This window comes from Hemicordylus capensis, chromosome 2 (genome assembly GCF_027244095.1).
Source record: "Hemicordylus capensis ecotype Gifberg chromosome 2, rHemCap1.1.pri, whole genome shotgun sequence".
Taxonomy (NCBI): Eukaryota; Metazoa; Chordata; class Lepidosauria; order Squamata; family Cordylidae; genus Hemicordylus; species Hemicordylus capensis.
The window spans coordinates 64185744-64208379 of NC_069658.1; the positions used below are offsets into that span (position 1 = coordinate 64185744).

Consider the following 22636-nt stretch of genomic DNA (forward strand, 5'->3'; position numbering starts at 1 on the left):
TCTCCCTCTCCCTCTCCCTCTCCCTCTCAACAACCTTTCTGAGTTAGGCAGAAATGCACAGCCTAACCCAAGCTAGTGACACCCAGCTTGGGTTAGGCTGCGTGTGAGAATCCTTGTTGGGGCAGCACCGCCTAGCCCTGCTATCTACCCCAGCTAGTTGGGGTTAAGGAACTGAGCACTCCCTTACCCCTGGCTAATTGTTCGTGTGCAAGCACGGGCTGCTTCCAGCCCAGCTGCACAGAGATGAGTGCCTAGAGTGCCCATCTCTTGGGGCAATCCCCCAAAGCAACGTGCGTGCCGCGCATTGCATTGTGGGATTTATGGAGGTCAGAAGAAGTTCTGGCCCCAGATCCCTATGCTCTGCTCCGTGCTTCACACAGCAGGGCTGCTTGGGTGGCCACCAATCTCTCAGCGTGCTCTCACCCCCAATCTCTTGATCGTCTGCAGGGAAGGGAAGCTTTTTGGAGCCTTCCCTGCTCCCCACCCACCCCCACTTCTGGTGATTGTGTGGATCACCCCAGTGACTGGCCCAGTGAGCATAATGGGCTGAATGGGTTTTTTAACACAGTCTCTCCAGACCTAGATGAATACTTGAATCACTGGTTTTAGCGGGGAAATAAAATAAAGATAAAATTTATAATCCCTCATTCATGTTGCAGGCAGTAAGATAAAGAGGCAGAAATGTGAACCTGCCATTCAAGTCCTGTAACCAAGGCTTAGTGACTGAGTGCAAACAATTAACACTAGACCATTTTCAAAAGGCTGCTGTAAGCAAGTGCAGTGGACAGAGCAAGTTGGAATCCCGCCTGCAGCAGATCTCTGGAATGTCAATCATACTGCTGTCCACTCTCATTATGCTTAGGGCATTCATCTGAAGTAGCAAATGCCATAAGTGTGATTGTGCCCATTTCCATGATCAGCAGGCTGGGAGCATAATATAAAGTGATCAGCATTTCCACCCATTTTTGTTTTGCAGTTAGCAGTCTCCCAGGGCGGCTTTGAAGACTGGGTGTGGTGTCCTAGGAAAAACCTTTCTCCCTTCTCCAATATAAATCATCCCCCAAAGCTGATATTTGCTCTAGAAAATAGAGCAAATAGCTGTCTGGGAAAAGGCAGGTATGGATGGTGGATGCTGGGCAGTGGGACTGGGGGACTCGGGGAGGTGGCTAGTCCTGTTGCACTCCTGAAGCATTAGTGACATGACAGGATCTTCTGTGGCTTGTAATTGGGATTAGAACATAAGAACATAAGAACAGCCCTGCTGGATCAGGCCCAAGGCCCATCTAGTCCAGCATCCCGTTTCTCACAGTGGCCCACCAGATGCTGCTGGAAGCCACAGGCAGGAGTTGAGGGCATGCCCTCTCTCCTGCTGTTACTCCACCACAACTGGTACCCAGAGGCACCCTGCCCCCGAGGCTGGAGGTAGTCTACAGCCCTCCGACTAGTAGCCATCAATAGACCTCTCCCCCATGAAGTTATTGAAACCCCTCTTAAAGTCATCCAGGATATTGGCTGTCACCATATCTCGTGGCAGAGAATTCCACAAGTTGATTATGCATTGTGTGAAAAAGTACTTCCGTTTGTTGGTCCTAGATTTCCCGGCAATCAATTTCATGGGATAACCCCTGGTTCTACTGTTATGGGAGAGGGAGAAGAATTTCTCTCTATCCACTTTCTCCACACCATGCATGATTTTATAGACCCCTATCATGTCTCCCCACAGTCATCTTTTTTCTTAGGGATTAGAATAGATGATGCTATTTTTTTTTCATTTGGGGGAAAATAGGTACGTTTCCCAAGCCGTGTGTGTGTGTGTCTGTGTGTCTGTGTGTGTGTGTGTGACTCATCACATCTGGTTTGGCTATTTTAACTGAAGATTCCAGGGACTGAACATGGGACCTTCTACATGTAAAACATGCACTCTGCCAGTGCACTATTGACAATCTTGAGTATAGCACAGGTGTATTTCATTATCTGTATATGAGTATAAAAAGCTGTCCTTAAATACCCACTTGTTTTCTAGATAGATCTACAGGGCTGACATGAAGGTATTGTCCTCAACATGCATTCTCGCCATCTTAATTATACCTGGAATGTGTTATCCATGGGCTTATAAAATAAAGCATCAAACCCTGGCTTGCAAAGGAAGAGAAATGCAATATTCATGAAGCAGGAAATATGCATTAATATTTTAAAGGAGCTCTTTGCAAAAAACAAAACAAAATCCTCATTAGTATTCAAAGCAAAACAAGCAGACAAAGATATGGAGAAGGAAGCTGAGGAGGGGTGAGGACACCTTTGGACATAGCAGCAAACTGCAGGTCCAATGGACCCATTGTTTGCCACCTTGCCTCCATTCCCCTGGTGTGCTCCTACAAGATCGTGATCTGTGGTCCGGGAGCCGGCAAAGGGGGAGGAACTGGTTGTGTGTATGAAGGTGGCAGCCAATAGAGTGGGAGAGAGGGAGGAGCTTCCTACCCTTAACTCTGGTTTGTGCAGCTTGCACAAACCGGAGGACATGGTGGCAGCATGCGGATGCTGCTGCCTTCAAACCTGAGGTCTCGCCAGTGAAACTCAAGGCAGACCTAAGGTACAAATACAGGTTTGGGGTTGAAAACTGACCCACGGTTCAGCGATGAAACCACAGTTTTACACATGTGGACTACCACAATCTTGAACCTCTGGCACGGTCTACTCTGGTTTGCCGTTATGTCTGAAGGCAGCCTGAGAGCGAGAGAAGAGCAGCCGAGGGCATAACCCTTTCAAAAGATAATGCAAGCTGTGGTTACCGAGACACTATGAGAGCTGTACTCATGCAAAGGATCATTCAACAAGCAGAAAGGATTTTGGCCTTCTTTCCACTTGCCGAAAGAAGCAGGATGGAGAGCCGGTCTTGCAGTGACAAGCATTAATTGTCCCCTTGGCTAAGGAGGGTTTTCCTCAGTTTGCAGTTGGATAGGTGACTACATGTGAACACTGGCTGCTGTATCTGCGGTAATATATTCTCTTTAGGGAATGGAGCCTAAGCTCCGTGGAAGAGCATCTGTTTGCATGCAGAAGGTAGCAGGTTCAATCCATGGCATCTCCAGGTAAGGACTCCTGCCTGAAACCTTGAAGAGCCACTGCCAGTTACTGTAGACAATACTGAGCAAGATGAGCCATTGTTCTGAATCGATATAAGACAGCTTCCTATATAAGGAGTTTCCATTGGCAGCACATCACAACATTAAAGATTTGGATGTCTTAGAATTATTATTTTTTTGAGACACTCACTTTCTATTTGTTCCTAGAATGATTCTATTTTCTAAAACAATGAGGCGATTCTCACGATAGATGAGATTCACCGAAATGAGGTCAGCGGGAAGAGCGGTCTTAGCCCGCTCTCCCCGCAGACAATCGCTTGCGGAGCCCTGAGCAGCCAAATTGGCTGCCCACACGACTACCAGCTCCGTCATGGAGTCAGCGGAAGCTGCAGGCATTGGGGGCCATGTGACCCCCGGAAGTTCCAGGATGCCCCACACAAGAGTGCGGGGCATCCTGGAGAGACCCCCAGGGGCAGGAGGCTTGTTTCAGCCTCCCAGCAGGGGTCTTCTCGTGTGTTGCCGTGGCGCGGAGCCGTGCTGCAGCAACACACAATCAAAAAGATGAGGTTAACGGAGTGCTTGCTCTTTTAACCTCCGCTAAGGGGAGGGGTACTTTAGGAGGTTTGTTGCCGGGAACCGTGGGGCTCCCGTTGCAGCACATGATCGGCAAAAAGCGGGCTAGGCTCCCTTAGCCTGCTTTTTGCCGATCATGCGAATCTCCTCAATGTATCTAAGAGGACTTCCAGGTGGGCTTCTTGAAAAGCAACCAGTTGTTGCTTTTCCACTTGTAGTGTGACATGTGGAATTGCAATGTTCCTTCCACACCACAGTAGCTATAGTGTTTTTTTAGAACAAGAGTGAGACTGACCCTCCTGCATTTACCCCTCCTGTATCTATTATGGCTTGTTGTTTCTGGCATGTGCCTCCCAACAACAAAAATAAAACTAGACTAGTTGCACTGATAACTGTCTACACATACAGTATGTTTAATGCAGAACTGTACTGCTGAAAAAAAGTTAGATTATCTCCATTAACAAATGAGGTGATTTAAATGTGGAAAAACATTAGTGGGCAACTGTTGGTTGATTATGTTATGTGAAATCACGAAATGCCCCATCTGGAGGGGTCCTATTACAGCAGAGCAATTGAACAAATTGAACAACTTTCCCCTGGAGCAAAGTTAGTTTTCTAATTTTTTTTTGTATGAAGCATTTTTAAATATTGCCAGTTTCTCTGTCAGATACCTCACCTTTTTGATCCCATATTCAAAAGCCTTCTGTGCCAGTCTGCCAGGTCCCTCAACAGTTTTCCCGTCATCATTTGGACCCCAGCTGGCACTATAAATATCCACATGATCTGGGTTGAAACCGATTGAGCTGGCTTCTATGGCATCTGTGACTATTCCATCCAGCATTCTTATGCCTTGATATGGGGGGTGGGGGGTGGGGAGAGACAGACAGAAACCCATAATTATTTTGTGTCTTCTTTGCAGTAGCATGATTAAACATTGCTTGTTGTCATGTAAACAGCAGTGCATTGTCCTCCATCATAAGCCAGAAGTGCCTGAAAATAGAGGGCTTCATTGGATGTAGGGACCCTTTATTAATATTCCAGTATTTTCATGTGTCCTCCTTTTTTGAGGAGTTGGCTCATTTCTGTCCCTAGCTTGAGAACCAGTTGATTCATTTAACAGGGTATGAAGATGTGAAGCAGGATGACTAATAGTTTCTACACCAGCAGAGGAGAATGGAAGGCTGTTAACACAGCATTCAGATGTGACAGCAGCCAGCAGTTGTCTGCACCACTGAGGCTGTCCAATTTGCATCATTTCTCTTTTAAAAGCAATCTGTCTCCTTTTGTGCTAAACGACAAGACTAGTTCAGAATCCTGTTTATCAAGATTTATAAAGTGTGTGTGTGTGTGTGTGTGTGTGTGTGTGTGTGTTAGAGAGAGAGGGATGGGGGGATGAATACAGCATAAATATATAACTCAAGTGAAAGACAAGCAATTATAGTGAACACCTCTAAGAAAGTCTTTGGAAACGTGACTGACATTGTTAGAGTTACATGGAAAGAAAACTGCTTTCTCTCTACAAGCTAGATTGCTTTTGACAAAGTAGTTGAGCTAGTTGCCATTCATTCTCATAAAGGTTGTGCCGTCGAGTCAGTGTTGACTCCTGGTGCCCACAGAGCCCTGTGGTTTTCTTTGGTAGAATACAGGAGTGGTTTACCATTGCCTCCTCCCACGCAGTATGAGATGATGCCTTTCAGCACCTTTCTATATCGCTGCTGCCCGATAGAAGAGTTACGGGAACATAAAAACAGCAACATGATATATTATACCTTCCATTCAGTTGATTTAAATCATATGTAGGAGTTATTCATGCAGTATAAGCCTATGCACATTTATTCAGAAGTAAATCTGAATAATTTTACTTTATTCTGCCACTTACTCCTAGTAAGTGTATTTAGGATTGCAGCCTACAGTGGCTGACATGACAGGCATTGATCTGTCAACAGGATCAGAGCTGTGCTGAGGCAGGGAGCAGGCAGGGAAGTTGCTCGGCAGACTTGATGGAAAGGACAGCATTCAAGGAAGGAGACTGGGAAATGATTTTTGCTCCTCTCCCCTCCTCTCAAATGTGCTGCTTGCTGCCAGAAATATGTCAATGAAGGTTGCACAGTCTTTAGGGCTTGTATTGCTCAAATATGAACTGTGCATTTCAACCACCGAATTCTTCTCTCGCTTGGATTTTTACCCCCATCTACTGATCCCTCCAACCTCTTCCCTTCCCTCTCACCCCTCTTAAAGACTAATATTTGATTGGCGATGGCAGGCCACAGCAAATGAGGTGCCTTTTAAAAGTGGTGATTGTCTTTACTGAGCAGGGGAAGAGCAATTGGCCCTAACCATCCCCAGCACAGCATCTCTCCAGTGGCAGTTGCTGATGTCTATCTTACGTTTCTTTCTTAGATTGTGACCCTTTGCAGACAGGGAGCCATGTTATGTATTTAGTTCTATTTCTCTGTGTAAACTGCTTTAGGGACTTTTGCTGAAAAGTGGTATATAAGTATTCATAGTAGCAGTAAGTCCTGGGTTCCTAGGTGCTACTACATTGGCAGTAGCCTGTGGAAAAACTAAATTTTCCAAGGCTACTTGTGAGATGCCTAGCACACTACATTGTAGCATGCCAGGTGGTAAAGAGGATTGTGGGGGAAAGCTCTTCATCTTTTCCCTTTCCCTGCTTGTTCCCTTCCCTTTCCCTGTGAATCTCATGGACAGCGAAAATCACAAACAAGGAAGTTCTAGATCGAGTTAAATCAATAATATCGCTAGAAGCTAAGATTACTAAACAAAGACTGACATATTTTGGTTAAGTCATGCGAGCTGATTCACTCGAAAAGACAATCATGCTGGGAATGATCAGCGGAAGAAGGAGACAGGGATGGCCTTCTACTCGGTGATTGGATATTATTAAAAATGACACTGGAATGACCATGGCGGAATTAAAGGAAGCTGTTCAAGATAGGATGGCATGGAGTGCATTGATCCATAGAGTGACCAAGAGTCGGATACGACTAAATGGATAGAAAAGGGGGGGAAAGATTGTTGCAGCTTGTTGCTAGAACATTACCTTGCTATCCTGGGTAATAGGTAGATTGATGGATAGGTGAGTAGGACAGGGATGGGCATGTGGGTAAGTGTGGGGCAGGAGATTGGGGGTATGTAGGAATAGGGTATGGGATAAGCAAAATTTAGAAAAGCCCAGCAATTCCCAGATTTCCAAGCTAATTCTAGATAAACTGGGGAAAGACAGACCACCCACCAAGATGCATCAAAGAGACAGAAGGCCTATAGTAATGCCTTCTCCTCTCCGACCCAAGTTGTTCAAATTAGTGTTGCTTTGCTTTGTACATCCAATAGCACTTCAAATACAGGTCTTTACTTAGCAATGCACCAGCCAAAAATTTTGTAAAACAAATCATTGTTTTCTTTTCTTACCCCCAACTCTGGAATTGTACGCAACTCCAACTCCACATTTTAGGTTGTTAGCTTGCATGGCAATCTCTCCTGCACATCGTGTTCCATGTCTGCAACAAAATCAACAGCCTCATACAGATCATCTACAACTATTATTATTTAATGATTTTTCACTTGAATGTATCACTCAAGTGGAGCCAACAGGAATCAGCTCTAATGTTTGCATAGCGTAGACTGAGCGATGTTGTCATTAAATGTAATGATAAAACCAAGTTTTGTAAATTAGTTCCAAGAACAAATGTCTCAAGATAATAATGAAAATACTTCTTCAAAGCAAAGCTTTCAATTTACTCCACTACAGTGGGGTAAAGCTATCCAGCAGGTAGAAGACAGAGTTTAAATGGGCAACCTATCCTAATTACTGCATGTCGTGCGAATCCTTTCACAGGCTAAATGGTAAAATATTTTCTCTATTTTTTATTATCCTGAACTTTCACTATATAAAAAGGTGGTTCCCCTGCAAAAAAGCTTCCTTATTGAGTAGTACAGCTTTGTAGGCAATGGAGCTGTTGAATGCTGCCAATCTGAATTCCATTTACATATTAATAAAGAGTGGATGTTATGCAGAGATGGTCGATTTTAGCGATAATGCCATTTGAATCAAAGGATAATGGTCTCCCGTTGCTGATAACTGCCGTAGCTGAGCGGAGCAATGTATTTTCAAAAGCCTGGAAACATTTATCTTTTGAAAACCTTCCACTTTGATGATATTATTTCTGTTATAACAGCATCCACATAGTAAATTAAATATCATTTTACTTGATAGGTGCTGGTGAACCATAGTGTAAGATCTTTATTGTGTCATTGCAAACAGTGACATCATGATTGGTTGGAAAAGCTTCTTGTTCAGGACAACACACTGGAAATGAGTCAGTTCTTTCACTGGGTTTCTCAAGCTAACATTAAAAGGCTCAGTCTGTAAGTCAACCTCCTTGGAATGCTAAGTCTTGAAATAAAATGCAGCTAGGCTAAGTTATCAATCTTTCTCTTTGCTCTCTTGCAGCTTCTGTGAATATCTCGTTGCCTTCCCTATATCCACCTGACAAGGGACTGCTGTAATTCCTTCCATGAATTGTAGCAAGTTTTATGTTCCAACTGGTTTAAATTGTGCTGAGTTCATTTTGTCTATCACCACTGATCTAGCTAATGATTATATCGTAAAAGACTCTGAGAATGTAATTAAAAATCACCCAAGGGCAATCTTTCAAAATTTGTCTCCTAAGGTACGTGACAGTATGCAATAAAGAGAGTAATAACAAGTGGTTACTCACTTGTTTTCATTTGTTGGGTCATATCTGGGAAATGGATCGTGGTCATTGTCATTGAAATCATAACTTGCCTCAGGATCCTAAGGTAAAACAAAAAAGGATGAAAAAAGCCTTCTTTTGAAATCTGTATTCTAATTGCTAAGATAATAGAGATCCATGAATTGTGACATAACTTGTACTATCTAAATATTAGTGACCACTCTTGAGCTTTTTTTAGCAATGCTACACCTTGCTAAAAAAAATAAAATATTTGAATGGTTCTTTTAAAAAAATCATTTCATGTTTTTACTCGGTGTACTTGAAAACAGTTCTTGCTTTATTGATTTGTTAAATCTGGATTCTCTCTGCCATTTCCCTAAGGACCTCAGAGCAGTGTGTATGGGGTCTGAGGTTATCCCACAACAGCCCAGTGAGGCGAATAAATTATGAGCTGAAGAAAGTGTTGGCCCGAAAGCAAATGGAACTCCAGGCAAGCAAGATCTGTGGCATATTCCTTCTTTGAACACCTTATTTTTTCTTGCATTTGTATCCCTTTCATGGTTTTATTCTCTCTCTCTCTCTCTCTCTCTCTCTCTCTCTCTCTCTCTCTCTCTCCCCACTGCCCCAAACTTGCATCTCTGGGTAGTTCACAACAACATAAAACAAATTAAAACAGGAATTAAAACATTAAAGTAGTTTAAACCACAATTCTAATTAAAAACTTGGGTGAATTAATGTGTCTAAGGACTTTTAAAAAGCTGTCAGAGATGGGGTAGGCTCTTTTTTCAGCAGGGAGAGCATTCAAAAGTTTCGGGGTGGCCACTGAGAAGGCCTGTCCCAGAGTGGTTACCAGACAAGCTGATGGAAGATGCAAATGGACCTCTCCAGATGATCTGAAAGGATGATGGATCTCATTGTGAAGAAGACATTGAGGTTCTTCTCACGATCGGTGAGAAGAGCCATGAGGGAGTTTGCAAAGAGAGTGGGCTAAGCCCATTCTCCTCGCAGACAAGCAGTTAGTCTGCTCCAGGCAGCTGACTGCCGGCTCCGTTACGGAGCCGATGGGGACTGGGGAGTTTGGGAGCCCTGTGCTCCAGCATGCCCTTTGCAAGCGCACAGGGGATGCTGGAGAGACCCCCAAGCCGGGAGTCTCCTTGTGAGTTGCTGCGGTGCAGAGCTGCACCGTGGCAACTCATGAAAAAAAAACCCCGGGTTTGTGGAGCGCTCGCTCTGCAAACCCGGTTTAAGGGGAGGGGTAGTTGGGCGGGTTAACTGCCTGGAGGACACCGGGCTTGTCTGCGAGCCTGGTGGGTCTTCTTACGGTCCACCAAAATCGGGCTAAGATCCACTAGCCCGATTTCGGTGGACTGTGTGAATAGCCTCATTATTTTAAATATCCTGGGCCTACGCTGCTTAGGGCTTTGTAGGTTACAACCAGCACCTTGTATTTTGCCCAGAAACATATTGGTAGCCAGTGTAGCTCTTTTAATATAGGAGTAATATGGTCTCTTCAAGATGACCCAGAGACCAACCTGGCTGTCACATTTTACATCAATTGCAGTTTCTGGACTACATATAAAGGCAGCCCCACATAGAGCTCATTGCACTAGTCAAGTCTGGAGGTTACCAGCATTTGTACTACTGTTTTGAGGCCGTTTATCTCAAGAAATGAATGCAGCTAGCATATCAGCAAAAGCTGATAGAAAGCACCTCTGGCCACTGCCCCAACGCGAGACACCAGAGAGAGGTTTGGTTCCAGAAGCACCTACAGACTGCATCTCTGTGACATCTGGAGGAATGCAAGTCCCTCCAGAACTGGCAGATCAAATTTGTCTCCTTGAGTTCCAACCCCACACAATATGCACCTCTGTCTTCTTTGGATTCAGTCTCAGTTTGTTATTCCTTATCCAGGCCATCACTGCCTCTAAACATGTGTTTAAGGAGGTTATGCCTTTTCCCAATGGCTCTGACATGGAGAAATATAATTAGGTGTCATCAGCATACTGATAACACCCTGTACCAAATAGCCTTATGATCTCTCCCAATGGTTTCATGTAGACTCATGTAGTATGGAGCCCTGGGGGACACCATATAAAGGTTCACTTTTGGAAATGAAAACTTCCAAAATCTCCAATTTCCAAGGGACACCATCTGGAATCTCCTGGAAAGGTTGGAGCAGAACCACTACAAAGTAGTGCCTCCACCTCCCAACCCCCTCAGACAGTCCAGAAGGATATTATGGTTGATAGTATCAATAGCCACCAAGATATCCAAGAGGACTAACAGAGTCACAGTCCCTCTGTCAGTTCCCCATTGGAGATCATCCATCCGGCCAACCAAGGCAGTCTCCACCCCATAGCCTGCCCACAAACCAGTTCAAAATGGGTCCAGATAATCAGTTTCCTCCAAGACTGTCTGGAGTCATACTTTTGATGTATGATTTACTGCATGATTTACTGCTCTCATACAAAAATAAATTTGCACACTCTGTTTGTTACACAAACAAGCACATGAAAATATGTTTCCTCTAATCACATAGAAGCTTTTTTAATTTGAAGAAAAACTGAAATGCCCAGCACCCACAACAGTTGCTTAGGTTGCCTGCCCCCGAATCCTATGCTGCTTGAAGATCACCCACTGAGCAGGGGTAAGGTCCCTCATATCCAAGTGCCAAATGTCAAGTTATTGGCTTGCACATAGCGCAGAACCCCACCTATCCAAGAGTGGGGCATATGCACTCACTCCATACCTCTGCAAATCATGTCCCTGCTGCTAACAAGCTGAGGGTTGCTTCATCACTACTAACAATGCCGTCATCACTATAGTGAGAAGCCTCCTATTATTCCCAATGGGAGGCTTGTCACTATTATTCTCAATGGGAGGCAATTACACAATAATTAGTAGCAATGGAGCCCCTCTGTGCTTGTTAGCAGCAAGAATGTGGTTTGTAGAGGCATGGAATGAGCACATGATCCCCTCTCTTGGATCGGTGAGGCGCTACACTGTGTGTAAGCCACTCTTACTGTATATGATAATTGAATGATTGTTGATGGGGTATCAGACTCACATAGTTATTATAAATGTCGGTGTGATTCCATTCCAAGCCATCATCAAGCACGGTTATGACAACACCTTTGCCTGTAATTCCTTTTTGCCACACAGGAAGGACATGGAGATCCAGTTTGGGCAGAGATGGAATCATTCTTGTGTCTTGCTAGGAAAATTAAAAGATAATAAGAAATGTATATCCCCCTGCCACAATTATTGAGAAAACCAATAACAATACATTGCAAGCTTCCAAAGTCAACAGGAGTGGAGAAAACTTCCTATATGGAAAGGACACCATCCACTGGGAACATTTTCTGCTCACAGCCTTTTCATGAACAGAACTTGTGCAAGATCACACATCTGCAACTTACTGATTCAGTAAGATTTTGCTCAAGAGAAGCCATTGTGCCTCATATATATGGTTTGCAGATGCTCCCTACTTATGAAAATTGCTGGTCAGCAGCAGCCAGTACCTCAGGGTCTTCTTGTAAGTGACAAGAAGTCAAATACCACCCCCAATGGCACCTTCTCACTTGCTGCCCTTGCTCCTTTCGTCCTCCTCCCCCTGCCTCCTTGTGGCAGGAGTAGCATCTGCCACCTGACTCATACTCACTGTGCCACTGGCAAAGAAGAGGGAGACTGAGTGTCATAACCTGGGATCTGGAGTCCTCCCAATCAAAGGATGAGGGAGGCAGCTCAGGGGAGGAGGCAGAGTGGGAAGACTCCATGACCCAGACCCCAGGTGACTGTACTGCTCTGGTACCAGGGGATTCCTTGGGCCAGGGGTCTCCAACTAGGGATGTGCACGAACCTGCTTGGAGGACCTTTTAAGGGCCTCCGAACAGGTTCGAACACTGGGGTGGGGTGTGGTTTCAAAGTTTGAAGGCAGGGGGGTCTCACATTAAGGGTGGGGGAGAGTGCACTTACCCCTCCTGCCGCTTTCCTTCCCCTGGCACTCGGTGTTGGTAAAAGCCTTTGGGGTGGCAGTGTACCTCCCTGCCACCCCTTCCCCCTCTGCGACTGCAATCACCCAGAAGTACCAAGTGCACATGTGCATGTCACGTGAGTGCCCGTCGCAATTGCGCACCTGTCTGACAAGTGCGAGTGTGTGTACAACATGTGCACATGTGCCCGGTACTTCCAGCCGAAAAGGGGGGAAAGTCGGCAGGGAGGTACACTGCCACCCTGAAGGCTTTTAGCAACACCAAGCGCCGGCAGGGGTAAAGCAGGGGGAGGGGTAAGTGCACCCTCCCCTGCCCTTAAAGTGAGACCCCCCACCCCCACTTGTTCCATGCACATCCCTATCCCCAACCAGCGGTACTCCAGATGTCGCTAAACTACAACTCCCATCATTCCCAACTACAATTTTTTGTAACTGGGGATGATTGGCATTGTAGTTCAGCAATATCTGAAGTACCATTGGTTGGGAACCATTGCTTTAGGAAATGCACATTGGCTCCTCTTCTGCAGAGAAATGCAAACTCTTACCAGATACCATTGCTGATTCCACATTGGGTCTGTAAAAAGATTTTCTGCCAAGTCTCTCAAGCCTGAACGCTTATTCCGTTTCTTTCCATACTGTTGTTCTGCCCATGAAACCTGAAATATATTTATCAACAACAAGAGCATATGAAGACCCTGGATTTGTTGTCATTGGGTAGTGGTCAGACCAGCAATTCCACAAAAAGTTGTTCTGCTCATGCAAGGGAGGAAGGGCTATTTTTACCAATCCCAACTTCTCTCTGCTGTCCCAAATCCTCCCCTCCCCACAAGGCACTCCTGAGAGTCATCCAACTCTCAAGACATATTGGGGTGGGGATATAGGGAGCTGAAGAAAGAAAGGGGTTTGGTGGGGGGGAATACCCCACTGTCCTTGTGCGATTGGAACTTCTTCCTTTTGCGGAAGAACTAGTTTGAATGTAACCCAATGTGTTATTGTTATTAAAGCAATGGAATGTTATGTCTGAACACGGTGACTTGTTCAAGGCCATTCATTTAAGCTTAACTACTGCCTTGTAACTACAGACTTGTACGTCTGGAACTTATGATACATCCATTCTGTGGAATGGAACCCCACCACATATGTATGCATGTATGTATGTATTAAACATATTTATATACCGCCCAAAATGCAAGTCTCTGGGTGGTTTACAACAAAACAATAAAAACAATAAATAAAAAGGTTAAAACATTAGAACAATTTGAAACTTAAAACAACACTAAAACTATTAAAAATCATCAAACTATTAAAACAGTATCTAATTAAAAGCCTGGGTGAACAAATGTGTCTTGACTGCCTTTTTTTAAAGTTGTAAAGGATGGGAGACTTTTATTTCAGCAGGGAGTACTTTCCAAAGCCTCCGGGCAAAAATGGAGAAGGCCCGTCCTGAGTAGCCACCAGAGGAGCTGGTAGCAACTGCAGACGAACCTTTCCTGATGATCTCAATGGGTGATATGGCTCATAGCAAAGAAGGTGTTATCTTAAATACCCAGGGCCTAAGCTGTTCAGGGCTTTATAGGTTATAACCAAGACCTTGATTTTGTATATGCAAACTTCTCTCTGTTTCATTCCTTAGGCTACCATTTAGCATTTATCTGTGTGAACCAGAAAACAATTATAGCACGATGTTGAGGAGAGGTACACTTGTCATGCCAGTAGCAAGTTGTTATTCACAGGCCATATGTTGCTTCAAATGGCACTGCAATTGTATCTGATTGCAATGCACTCACACATTAAGAAAACTGTTACTATTGGGTCATACCTAATAACAGAATAAGTGTATCACACTTGCATAGAATAAGTGTAATAGAATAAGTGTATCCCACTGGCGTGTATCACGCCAGTGGGATCACACCCAAATTAATGTACTGTGCCCATCTATGGATGCATCTGAAAGATCCTTTTACTAGCAGATAGCTGTAATTATATTACTTTAGGGGCAATTAAATCCAGTTCTTCTTACATGATATTCTTTAATTTTAAAAAAGAGAGGTGTTCCAACTAGAGCCTGCCTGGAAAAGCGAAATGCTTTGACCCAACAGTGATGACCCATAGTCTAAAATGAATGGGAGCTGCCTGTGTTATGGAGAGGTGGGAGGAAGGCATTCAGCACATGCCCAGAAACACTCTCCTCCACAGCTCTCTCTTCACAGTTGAAGAAAAATGTCCTCTTCTCAGGTGAAGAAAAATGTCCTAATTAATTATAGTGTGAAGGATTTGAGTTTCAGGGTCCAGTCCTAGTTTTGCCAATTGGTGTTTAGCCTATATGCTGAATCTTTTATTATTCTAGCTACAAGAGCAATCTGGAAACATTGAGACCACTATATCTCACTGCTATAAAAAATCTTGTTAGGGGTCTGCAAGATCCCCCCCCCCATTAAGTTATTCCGTTTGTTTTTGTAATGAGTTTTAACAAAAACAAACGTTTGTTCAAAGTTTTAAATATATTAAGACAACTTTTGGAGTCCCTGATTGACACTGTTAGTTGAGACTGGTTGAAACAAGATTGATTTATTCCATTATATATGCATTGATTATGGTTTTTGGATTTAGTTGTATGAATATTGCCTTTTATTATTATTTTTAGCTATTTATATTATTATATAAAATTGGGTTAATATCTATCTATCTGTCTGTCTGTCTGTCTGTCTGTCTATCTAGGTTTTATCATTTTTATGATAAATGAAGGAATGATATATGAAGGAAGATCATCCACAGTTTCTTTCACAGTACCTAAATAGGTGTTAGTGTTTTCTAGTTGGATTGAATTTTATGCGGGTTCTGTTGGAGTTGTTTGTTAATGTGGGTTACCAACATTAGTATGATTGTGTAAATCCATACCAAAGTGGTTTATGGCCCAAGATGAATCTGAGATTCCTGCTTTGATGTGGGCTCACACAATCATGCAAATATTGGTAACCTACATTAAACCTAGATTTGAATTATAGGTCTGCTGGTGCCTAAAAGGTAACTGAGATGGCATCACACAAATCTACCCAGGGAAAGAGTTCTTCAGTTTGGGTACCACCACAGAAAAGGACCGCTCTCTCCAATAACCATCCACCTAACTTCAGAATCCAGGGGTATATTTTGAAATGGTTAAAAATGAATATTTTCATCTGAAGACTGCATGTTAAATGTTGGCCTTGTATAGACTTCAGTTCTTGACTGTCAAATGGCTGGGAATGCTCAAACAGGGCAAAAGGGCTGCAGGTGTTTTCCTTTGAACACTCTACTTTTAATTCAGCCCATTTGAGGATGCTCAAATGATCTAGGGTCAAATAGGATGCTCTTGATCTAGGGTAGACTTTAGGAGCAGAGGGTCTTGTCAACTGCATAGCATTACAGAAGTATTTTCATATTTCTAATATCTAAATTACAGTCCCACTATTTCAAGAACTAATTTGAATAGTAAATGGCATATACATACACGAGAAAGACTATCTTTGAAATGCCACCTGCTACTTTTGAAAGTTCAGGAGGCATTTAATCCCCCCCCCCACTTAAACAAATATGGAATAATGACTGAACATTTTGGCAGTGAATGTTATGGTAACAGAAAAACAATCTACATTAATTCTGACACACTATAGGTTTTTGTGCCAGATACAGTGATGCACACCAAATTCTGAATCAAGGTTTTAATGAGGAAATAGCAAGTATGGTTCAGAGCTCAAGTATCTTTATAGGCTATGACATTTAACGTATAATTAAGGATCAATTGATATATACAGAAACTAATGAGATAATGACATGACTATATCACTTCAGATTTCATATGGTGTGAAACTTCTTCTGTTTGAAGTGCCCTCTAGAAGTCTAGGGTAAAAATATACCCCCAATACTTAATTTTTTAGAGGATTGTACCACATCATTTTCAATTATTAAAACTGGACATTAGAAACCTCACAATGAGAAAAGAAAATGCAACGCTTACCCGATGATCATCTGAGAGTCTCTTAGTGATGTGAGTTGCACTTCTTCGAGACCTTCTAGGATGGCTCTTGTGCCTGAACAAGTAATGATTTTGAAGTGATCCAATCTGCAAAACACAAGACTGTTTCTAAGATAATGCTCCATAGTTAACAACAATCAACAGCAGTTGACAGGATCTCTTTATGTAATATGGGGAAATGCCTGTAAAATATTTAATCAGTAAATACAAGTGCAGGGACTTGGGGATCAAAATTATAGTCCTCCAGTATTCCCAAATATTTGGGGTTCTCAATTTTTTTAAAAATGCCACTATACACTGCTTTTGTTTAATAGTAATGAATATCAAATGGAACAGTGTGTTGAAAATATGGATGTAATGCTGGGTTTGTCTTAGAACATAAAGAATTAGTTAAGGTCTAATATATCATATATGTATGTGAATGGATAATCAACCATGTATGCTTTTGTTTTGACCCTAGTTCTCATCCTCAGCTAAAACAAAACTTGAGTATATGTAACTGCATTTTCTCACAATCATCTCATATTGTCCTTGTCTACTTGTCTGTCCCCCACTTTCTGTTGCCAACCCCAGTCCAAATTGAGACTGTAGGCTTCTTGGGGAAGGGGACGTAGGAACATAGGAAGCTGCCTTATACTGAGTCAGACCATTGGTTCATCTAGCTCAGTATTGTCAACACTGACTGGCAGCAGCTTCTCTGAGGTTTCGGTCAGGAGTCCCCTCCAGCCCTATCTGGAAATGCCAGGGATTGAACCTGGGAGCTTCTGTGTGCAAAGCAGATGCTCTGCCATGGAGATATAGGTCTTACCCCAAAAGATAAGACCTATATTTTGGATATATCACGCTGTGTAATGCAGCATGTATGTGGCGTCATATGCATACTGCTACTGCTGCTTCTGTTGCTAGTGCTGCTTCCACTGCCATGCACTACTAATGCAACGTTGCCTAACTTCTTCATGCTTCAATCAATAATTTGATATGAGCACATACTGTGTGTAATTTTGGAAGCACACTTCATTCCCATAACATTAAGAAGCTGTTTTCATTTGTGAAAGTACTGTGTTCTCAGATTAGGACATAGGAAAACATTATCAGGATTTCAATATTGATCAGAGTATTTACCTCCATGTATTTTACTGGAAAAAATAAATTATCAACCAGGTAGCAGCAGGCAGGCTGGAAACAGATAATTATTTTTAAAAGAGTTGAAGCTGCTTTTAGAGAGGTTTTGTTTCCCATATACATATATTTCTTTTGTGCCACTATTGCCTGCCTCCAGCCAAACTGGTCTTGCTAGTTTTTGAAATCAAGCAGCCGTGAGAAAAGCAGGCACACCACAAACAGTGATCCCACTTCCAAAGCACCCTAAATATCTGCAGAAACTCTGATCAGTTATGCAACAGCAGCAATAAATGTGTATACACTTCACCATTATACTTCCCACCTGGAGATGGCTCCTTTTCTTCTTTCCCCCTCCATAATTGCATTCTGGAAAACTAACAAATCTGCCTATCCATTCGGAAAGAAGTGTGTGTGTTATTAGCTCAGATTTACTAGCATTTGTAGAAGCTGCTGCTGAGATCGGAGGTTGCTAGAAAGTGCTGTAACACAAGAGAATGAGTTCTGTGGAACAGCATCTATGCCACTTTATTTGGTTTCCAAGTTCATCCATTACTCCCTTCTAGTCCCTTACTGACTCCTTCAGAATAACCATCATATAAATCATACACAGACACCCAAATACACGTTATATTCCTCTCTTGCTTCTTATCCAAATAGTCACCAGTCCTTATAATAGATTGTCCTAATCCCAACTGGTGCTCCTTATTGTTCATGTCCCAAAATTCCTTCCTGTTCTTGCAGCTCTCCAGTGATTTTTGTTTTCTCATCTCACACCTTATTCTTAGGGATTATAGTGTGGGGGGGGGCACCATCCATAGTCACTGTCAACCTGAATGCAATATGCCTAGTGTCTTCCAGTTCTCCTGATCAATTGGCAATCATTAAAGTGGTAACTGGCAAAAATCTTTGACAGTTATAATAGTTTTGTTCAAACCACTGTGATGAAGTAGTCCACTACTGCTATGGTTCTGTGCACAGAGATCCATGCAACAATACACAGTTGTTTCTTGCTCATAACACTTATTTTTACCATTTCGTGTCCTGGTACTTAGACATTATGTTATATTATATTTATACTGTAAACTTCAGGGGGAAAACAAGATTTTGATTTCAATGGTCACTCACTTGGTCCACAAAGTTGGCTTAACACTTTGAGTTTAATAAAATGTTGTCATGTAGCAGCAGTGGCAGATAGCAGGTTTAGTTCATTGTATTTTATTTTGCTTTCTAAAGCTATGTAGTTTTCAGAATTCTGGATTCTTGGTTAAGGTGGCAACAGGAACTTAACTGGGGTGGGTTGTTATTATAACGGCATGATCATTGGCTGTATGGTGTTGTTTTTAAACTTTCTTAAAACTATGAGGTTGTTCTCATGACCAGGCAGGTGGGGTGGTAGGCAGGTGGGGCAGTGGGCGGGTGGGGCTGGGCAGCTTGTTTTACTCACCTTCTCCCCAGATGACTGAGTTCTGTGATTGGTCATGTGAACCGTGCTCCCACCCAGATGAGCAGCGCTGCATTTTTGCAGCACTGAGCTCCGGAGGCTGGGACAATGCTTCCTGGACTCAGAGATCCCACAATCCACCACACAAGTGTGTGGTGCACTGTGGAGATCCCCCCACCAGCAATGGCCAGGAGCCCAATACTGTACCATCATCGGCTGGGAGCATCTGGCACTCCCCCACAAGCAGTTAGTCCAAGTTAATGGTGTGCTCACTGGCAAACCAGTGGGGTCTGTAGGCAGCACCACCAGGATCTCCTTGGATCCCAGAAGTTCTCATGGGCAGCCAAGCCCAGTCTTTGCTGCCTTAACCCAGTCTTAGCTGCACATGAGAACAGGCTCTATATGGATAGCAGAACATCTGTATGTCCCAACCACATAATAACAATAATATGCAATGATTTACTTATTTATTTATTTAACAGTCTTCTACCAAAGAAAACCACAGGGCTTTGTGGGCACCAGGAGTCAAAATCGACTTGACGGCACACTTTACCTTTTACCTCATCTTTGAAGCTAAATAGTGATAAGGTAATGGTTAAATGGCTAGAGATTAGAGATTAGACTTCCACACAGTTAGAACCAGAATGACATTTTAAAGTCACCACGTGATTGAGTTATTCCAGCTTCTGCTAAAGAGCAATGAGATGAGTTCTTCTCAACAGCAGTTGTTTCTGGATGTCCCATTTGGATAAGAAATGTGTGCTGCTAGAGTGAGTGTCCAATTCAGACATCATGACTGCAGTGTGATAGTCACTGAAACATTGCTTCAGCGTGGGAAGGAGAAGGCATATCCTCCCTGAATGCCTGCTTAGAAGCAGTAATGGGCTGGATGAGAGATAACAAACTGAGACCGAATCCAGACAAGACGGAGGTACTCATTGTGAGGGGTCATCACTCGGGAAGCAATATTGATCTACCTGTTCTAGATGAGGTCACACTTCCTCAGAAGGAACAGGTACGCAGTTTGGGAGTGCTTCTGGATCTACACTTTCCCCTGGTTCCCCAGGTTGAGGCAGTGGCCAGAAGCGCTTTTTATCAGCTTCAGTTGATATGCCAGCTGCGTCCATTTCTTGAGGTTCATGATCTCAAAACAGTAGTACACTTGTTGGTAACCTCCAGACTCGATTACTGCAATGCGCTCTATGTGGGGCTGCCTTTGTACGTAGTCTGGAAACTTCAATTAGTACAGAACGCGGCAGCCAGGTTGGTCTCTGGGTCATCTCGAAGAGACCATATTACTCCTATATTACAGGAGTTGCACTGGCTGCCAATAAGTTTCTGGGCAAAATATAAAGTGCTGGTTATAACCTATACAGCCCTAAACATCTTAGGCCCATGGTACTTAAGAAAGCGTCTTCTTCTGCATGATCCCCATCGTCCACTGCATACATCAGTGGAGGCTCATCTGTGGCTACCTTCATGTCGTCTGGTGGCCACCCAGGGATGGGCCTTCTCTGTTGTCGCCCTGAGACTTTGGAACACGCTTCCTGTGGGAATAAGAGTCTCCCCATCTCTAGCAACTTTTTAAAAAGTGTCTAAAGACATCTTTTTACCCAGGCCTTTTAACTTTTTAACTTCTTAAATTTTGGATTATTTATTGATTTGTTTTAAGCTGTTTTTAATATTTAATTGATTTTAATGTTTTGTTTTTATTTTAGGGCAGTATAAAAATGCACCAAATAAATAAATAATGGGAGCTCTATACTACAACTGTCATGTTTTTAATTAGCTCCTGTGTGAGTTGGCCAGAGGTAGGCAAATCCCTCTGCTAGAATCATCACTACAATTGATCTGACAGACATTTGGCAGAGCCAATTAGAGACTTTGTGGCTGTGTAATGTAGCTCCTACCATGTGGAAGTAGTCAACTGATGGTAACCACATACATCCCTGGTAATACCTGAATTGGACCATAGGGATTCATTCCAGGTTGCTTATTCTTATTCTATTGGCCGTGATACCACTAAACACTGCATATCCTCCACTGTGTGTTTGCAAATAACCTCATTGCTTGAATTAAAATGCATCCTTCCAGATAGTGAGTATTTATAGTGAGTGTTTGCTTAGTTCTTCATGTAAAAAAATGAGAGGGCCAGGGGTCATTTCTGCCCGGGAGCAACACCCTCTGACCTGCCTTCTCCTTCCAGATACGTGATGAAGTGAAGACAATCGGTATCCATCCAAAGGCATCTTAAAAAAAATAAATCTATTAATATATTCTCTGGCTTGCAAATCAGACTCTGTTGCTGTGCTGATCTCTGGCTCAAATTAAGTGCTCTGTATTAACAGGATGGGGGTTGCAGTGCCCAAGAATTGGTAGCTATTTAAAAAATACCGACCCTAAATGTGTTAAAAGTGTGCATATCTGCAACAGCATCATGCGAAGCATCCAGTAAAAACAGGAGGTACACATCCATTCTGCTATGCTATCTGTCATTAGCAAGCCAGTATCATAGTTCATTACATTATATCAAACAATAGGGTTTGTGTCAATATTGCTGACTGCGTGATGGTACAAAAATCTATGGGCTGGCATATAGGTTCGTTGGCGGCAGACCTGGAGCTGTCTTGCCACTCGTAATTCATCTCTATGGTACATAACAGAGCTGGGTGCATCTGCTCTGCTTTGTCCAGTGGTTTTAGCCACTGCCAGCCCAATATTGTTAACAGCCACTGCTGTGCTAGTTTGTGTCACATATTGGGTTAGCTCATGTAGCTAGCACAGTGACACAGGACACATACAGCAGTTCATTGAATCTGGCCATTAGTCATGATTCTTTTTTTCTTTTTCTTTTAATGTTCCATTTGCTTTCAACACTGACATCAGAGCTTCCTTGAGATAGCAGCAAACAAGGGTAATAAGGCTGAGCAGATGTTAGACACTGATCTCCAGCTTTTTCATTCTTAGCATCCGTGTCTGTCTGCTTTTGCGCTATGAACATATTCATCTGATTCTATTTATTTATTTAGAAATCTAAACCAGAAGAGTGCAGTGTCTTCAACATTGTTGAAGTCAAGAGCTGGAGTACCAGATACAGTTACCTAGCTCTACGAGATAACAGAAGCAACAGTGGTGCTATTGCGTACATGAAGTTACTCATCCCTGACAACACTGACATCACCACATGCCCAACCAAAGAGAGAGAGAGAGAGGGAGGGGGGGAGAGGGAGGGAGGGAGAGGATATATGTGGGGAAACACATCCTGTGAAGGAGCGCTATGAAGCGGAGATGAATTATTGCCTATCCCAGTTTGAGGTCCCACATAGCCTTCCACAAAGCACGTCCACCAAACCATAGATGTGGTCATTGCTCAGTGGCACAGCATCTGTTCTGCAGGCAGAAGCTCCCAGGTTCAATTCAATCCCTGCCCGGAACCTTGGAGAGCCACTGCCAGTCAGTGTCACCAACCCTGAGCTCGATAGACCAATGGTCCTGACTCTGCAGAAGCCAGCTTCCTAAGCACAGGGGCACAAGTCACCCACGATGACCTGGGTGGCCCATGGATCAATTCTTTAGGGCTAGTTGCAGCTTTCTTAATTTGTCCTTTAAAAGAGAGCAGCCCTTTCCTGGGAGCCAGGTCCACTGCCTTGGGAGTTCTGCCTGCGCATAGCCCCAGATGCCTGTAGATACTCACTCGGG

General features: G+C 43.3%; 1 protein-coding gene across 1 annotated transcript in view; it reads right to left on the bottom strand.

Annotated features, from left to right (window-relative positions):
* Positions 1 to 22636, bottom strand: part of PCSK1 (proprotein convertase subtilisin/kexin type 1) — a 67030-nt gene that overhangs the window by 42468 nt on the left and 1926 nt on the right. Inside the window, exons 2-7 of the mRNA XM_053300399.1 lie at positions 16357 to 16461; positions 12908 to 13018; positions 11439 to 11585; positions 8396 to 8472; positions 7086 to 7174; positions 4333 to 4505 (exon numbers count right to left, since the gene is read on the bottom strand). Of these exons, the coding sequence (XP_053156374.1) occupies positions 4333 to 4505; positions 7086 to 7174; positions 8396 to 8472; positions 11439 to 11585; positions 12908 to 13018; positions 16357 to 16461 (702 nt within the window). The remainder of the gene's footprint in view (positions 1 to 4332; positions 4506 to 7085; positions 7175 to 8395; positions 8473 to 11438; positions 11586 to 12907; positions 13019 to 16356; positions 16462 to 22636) is intronic.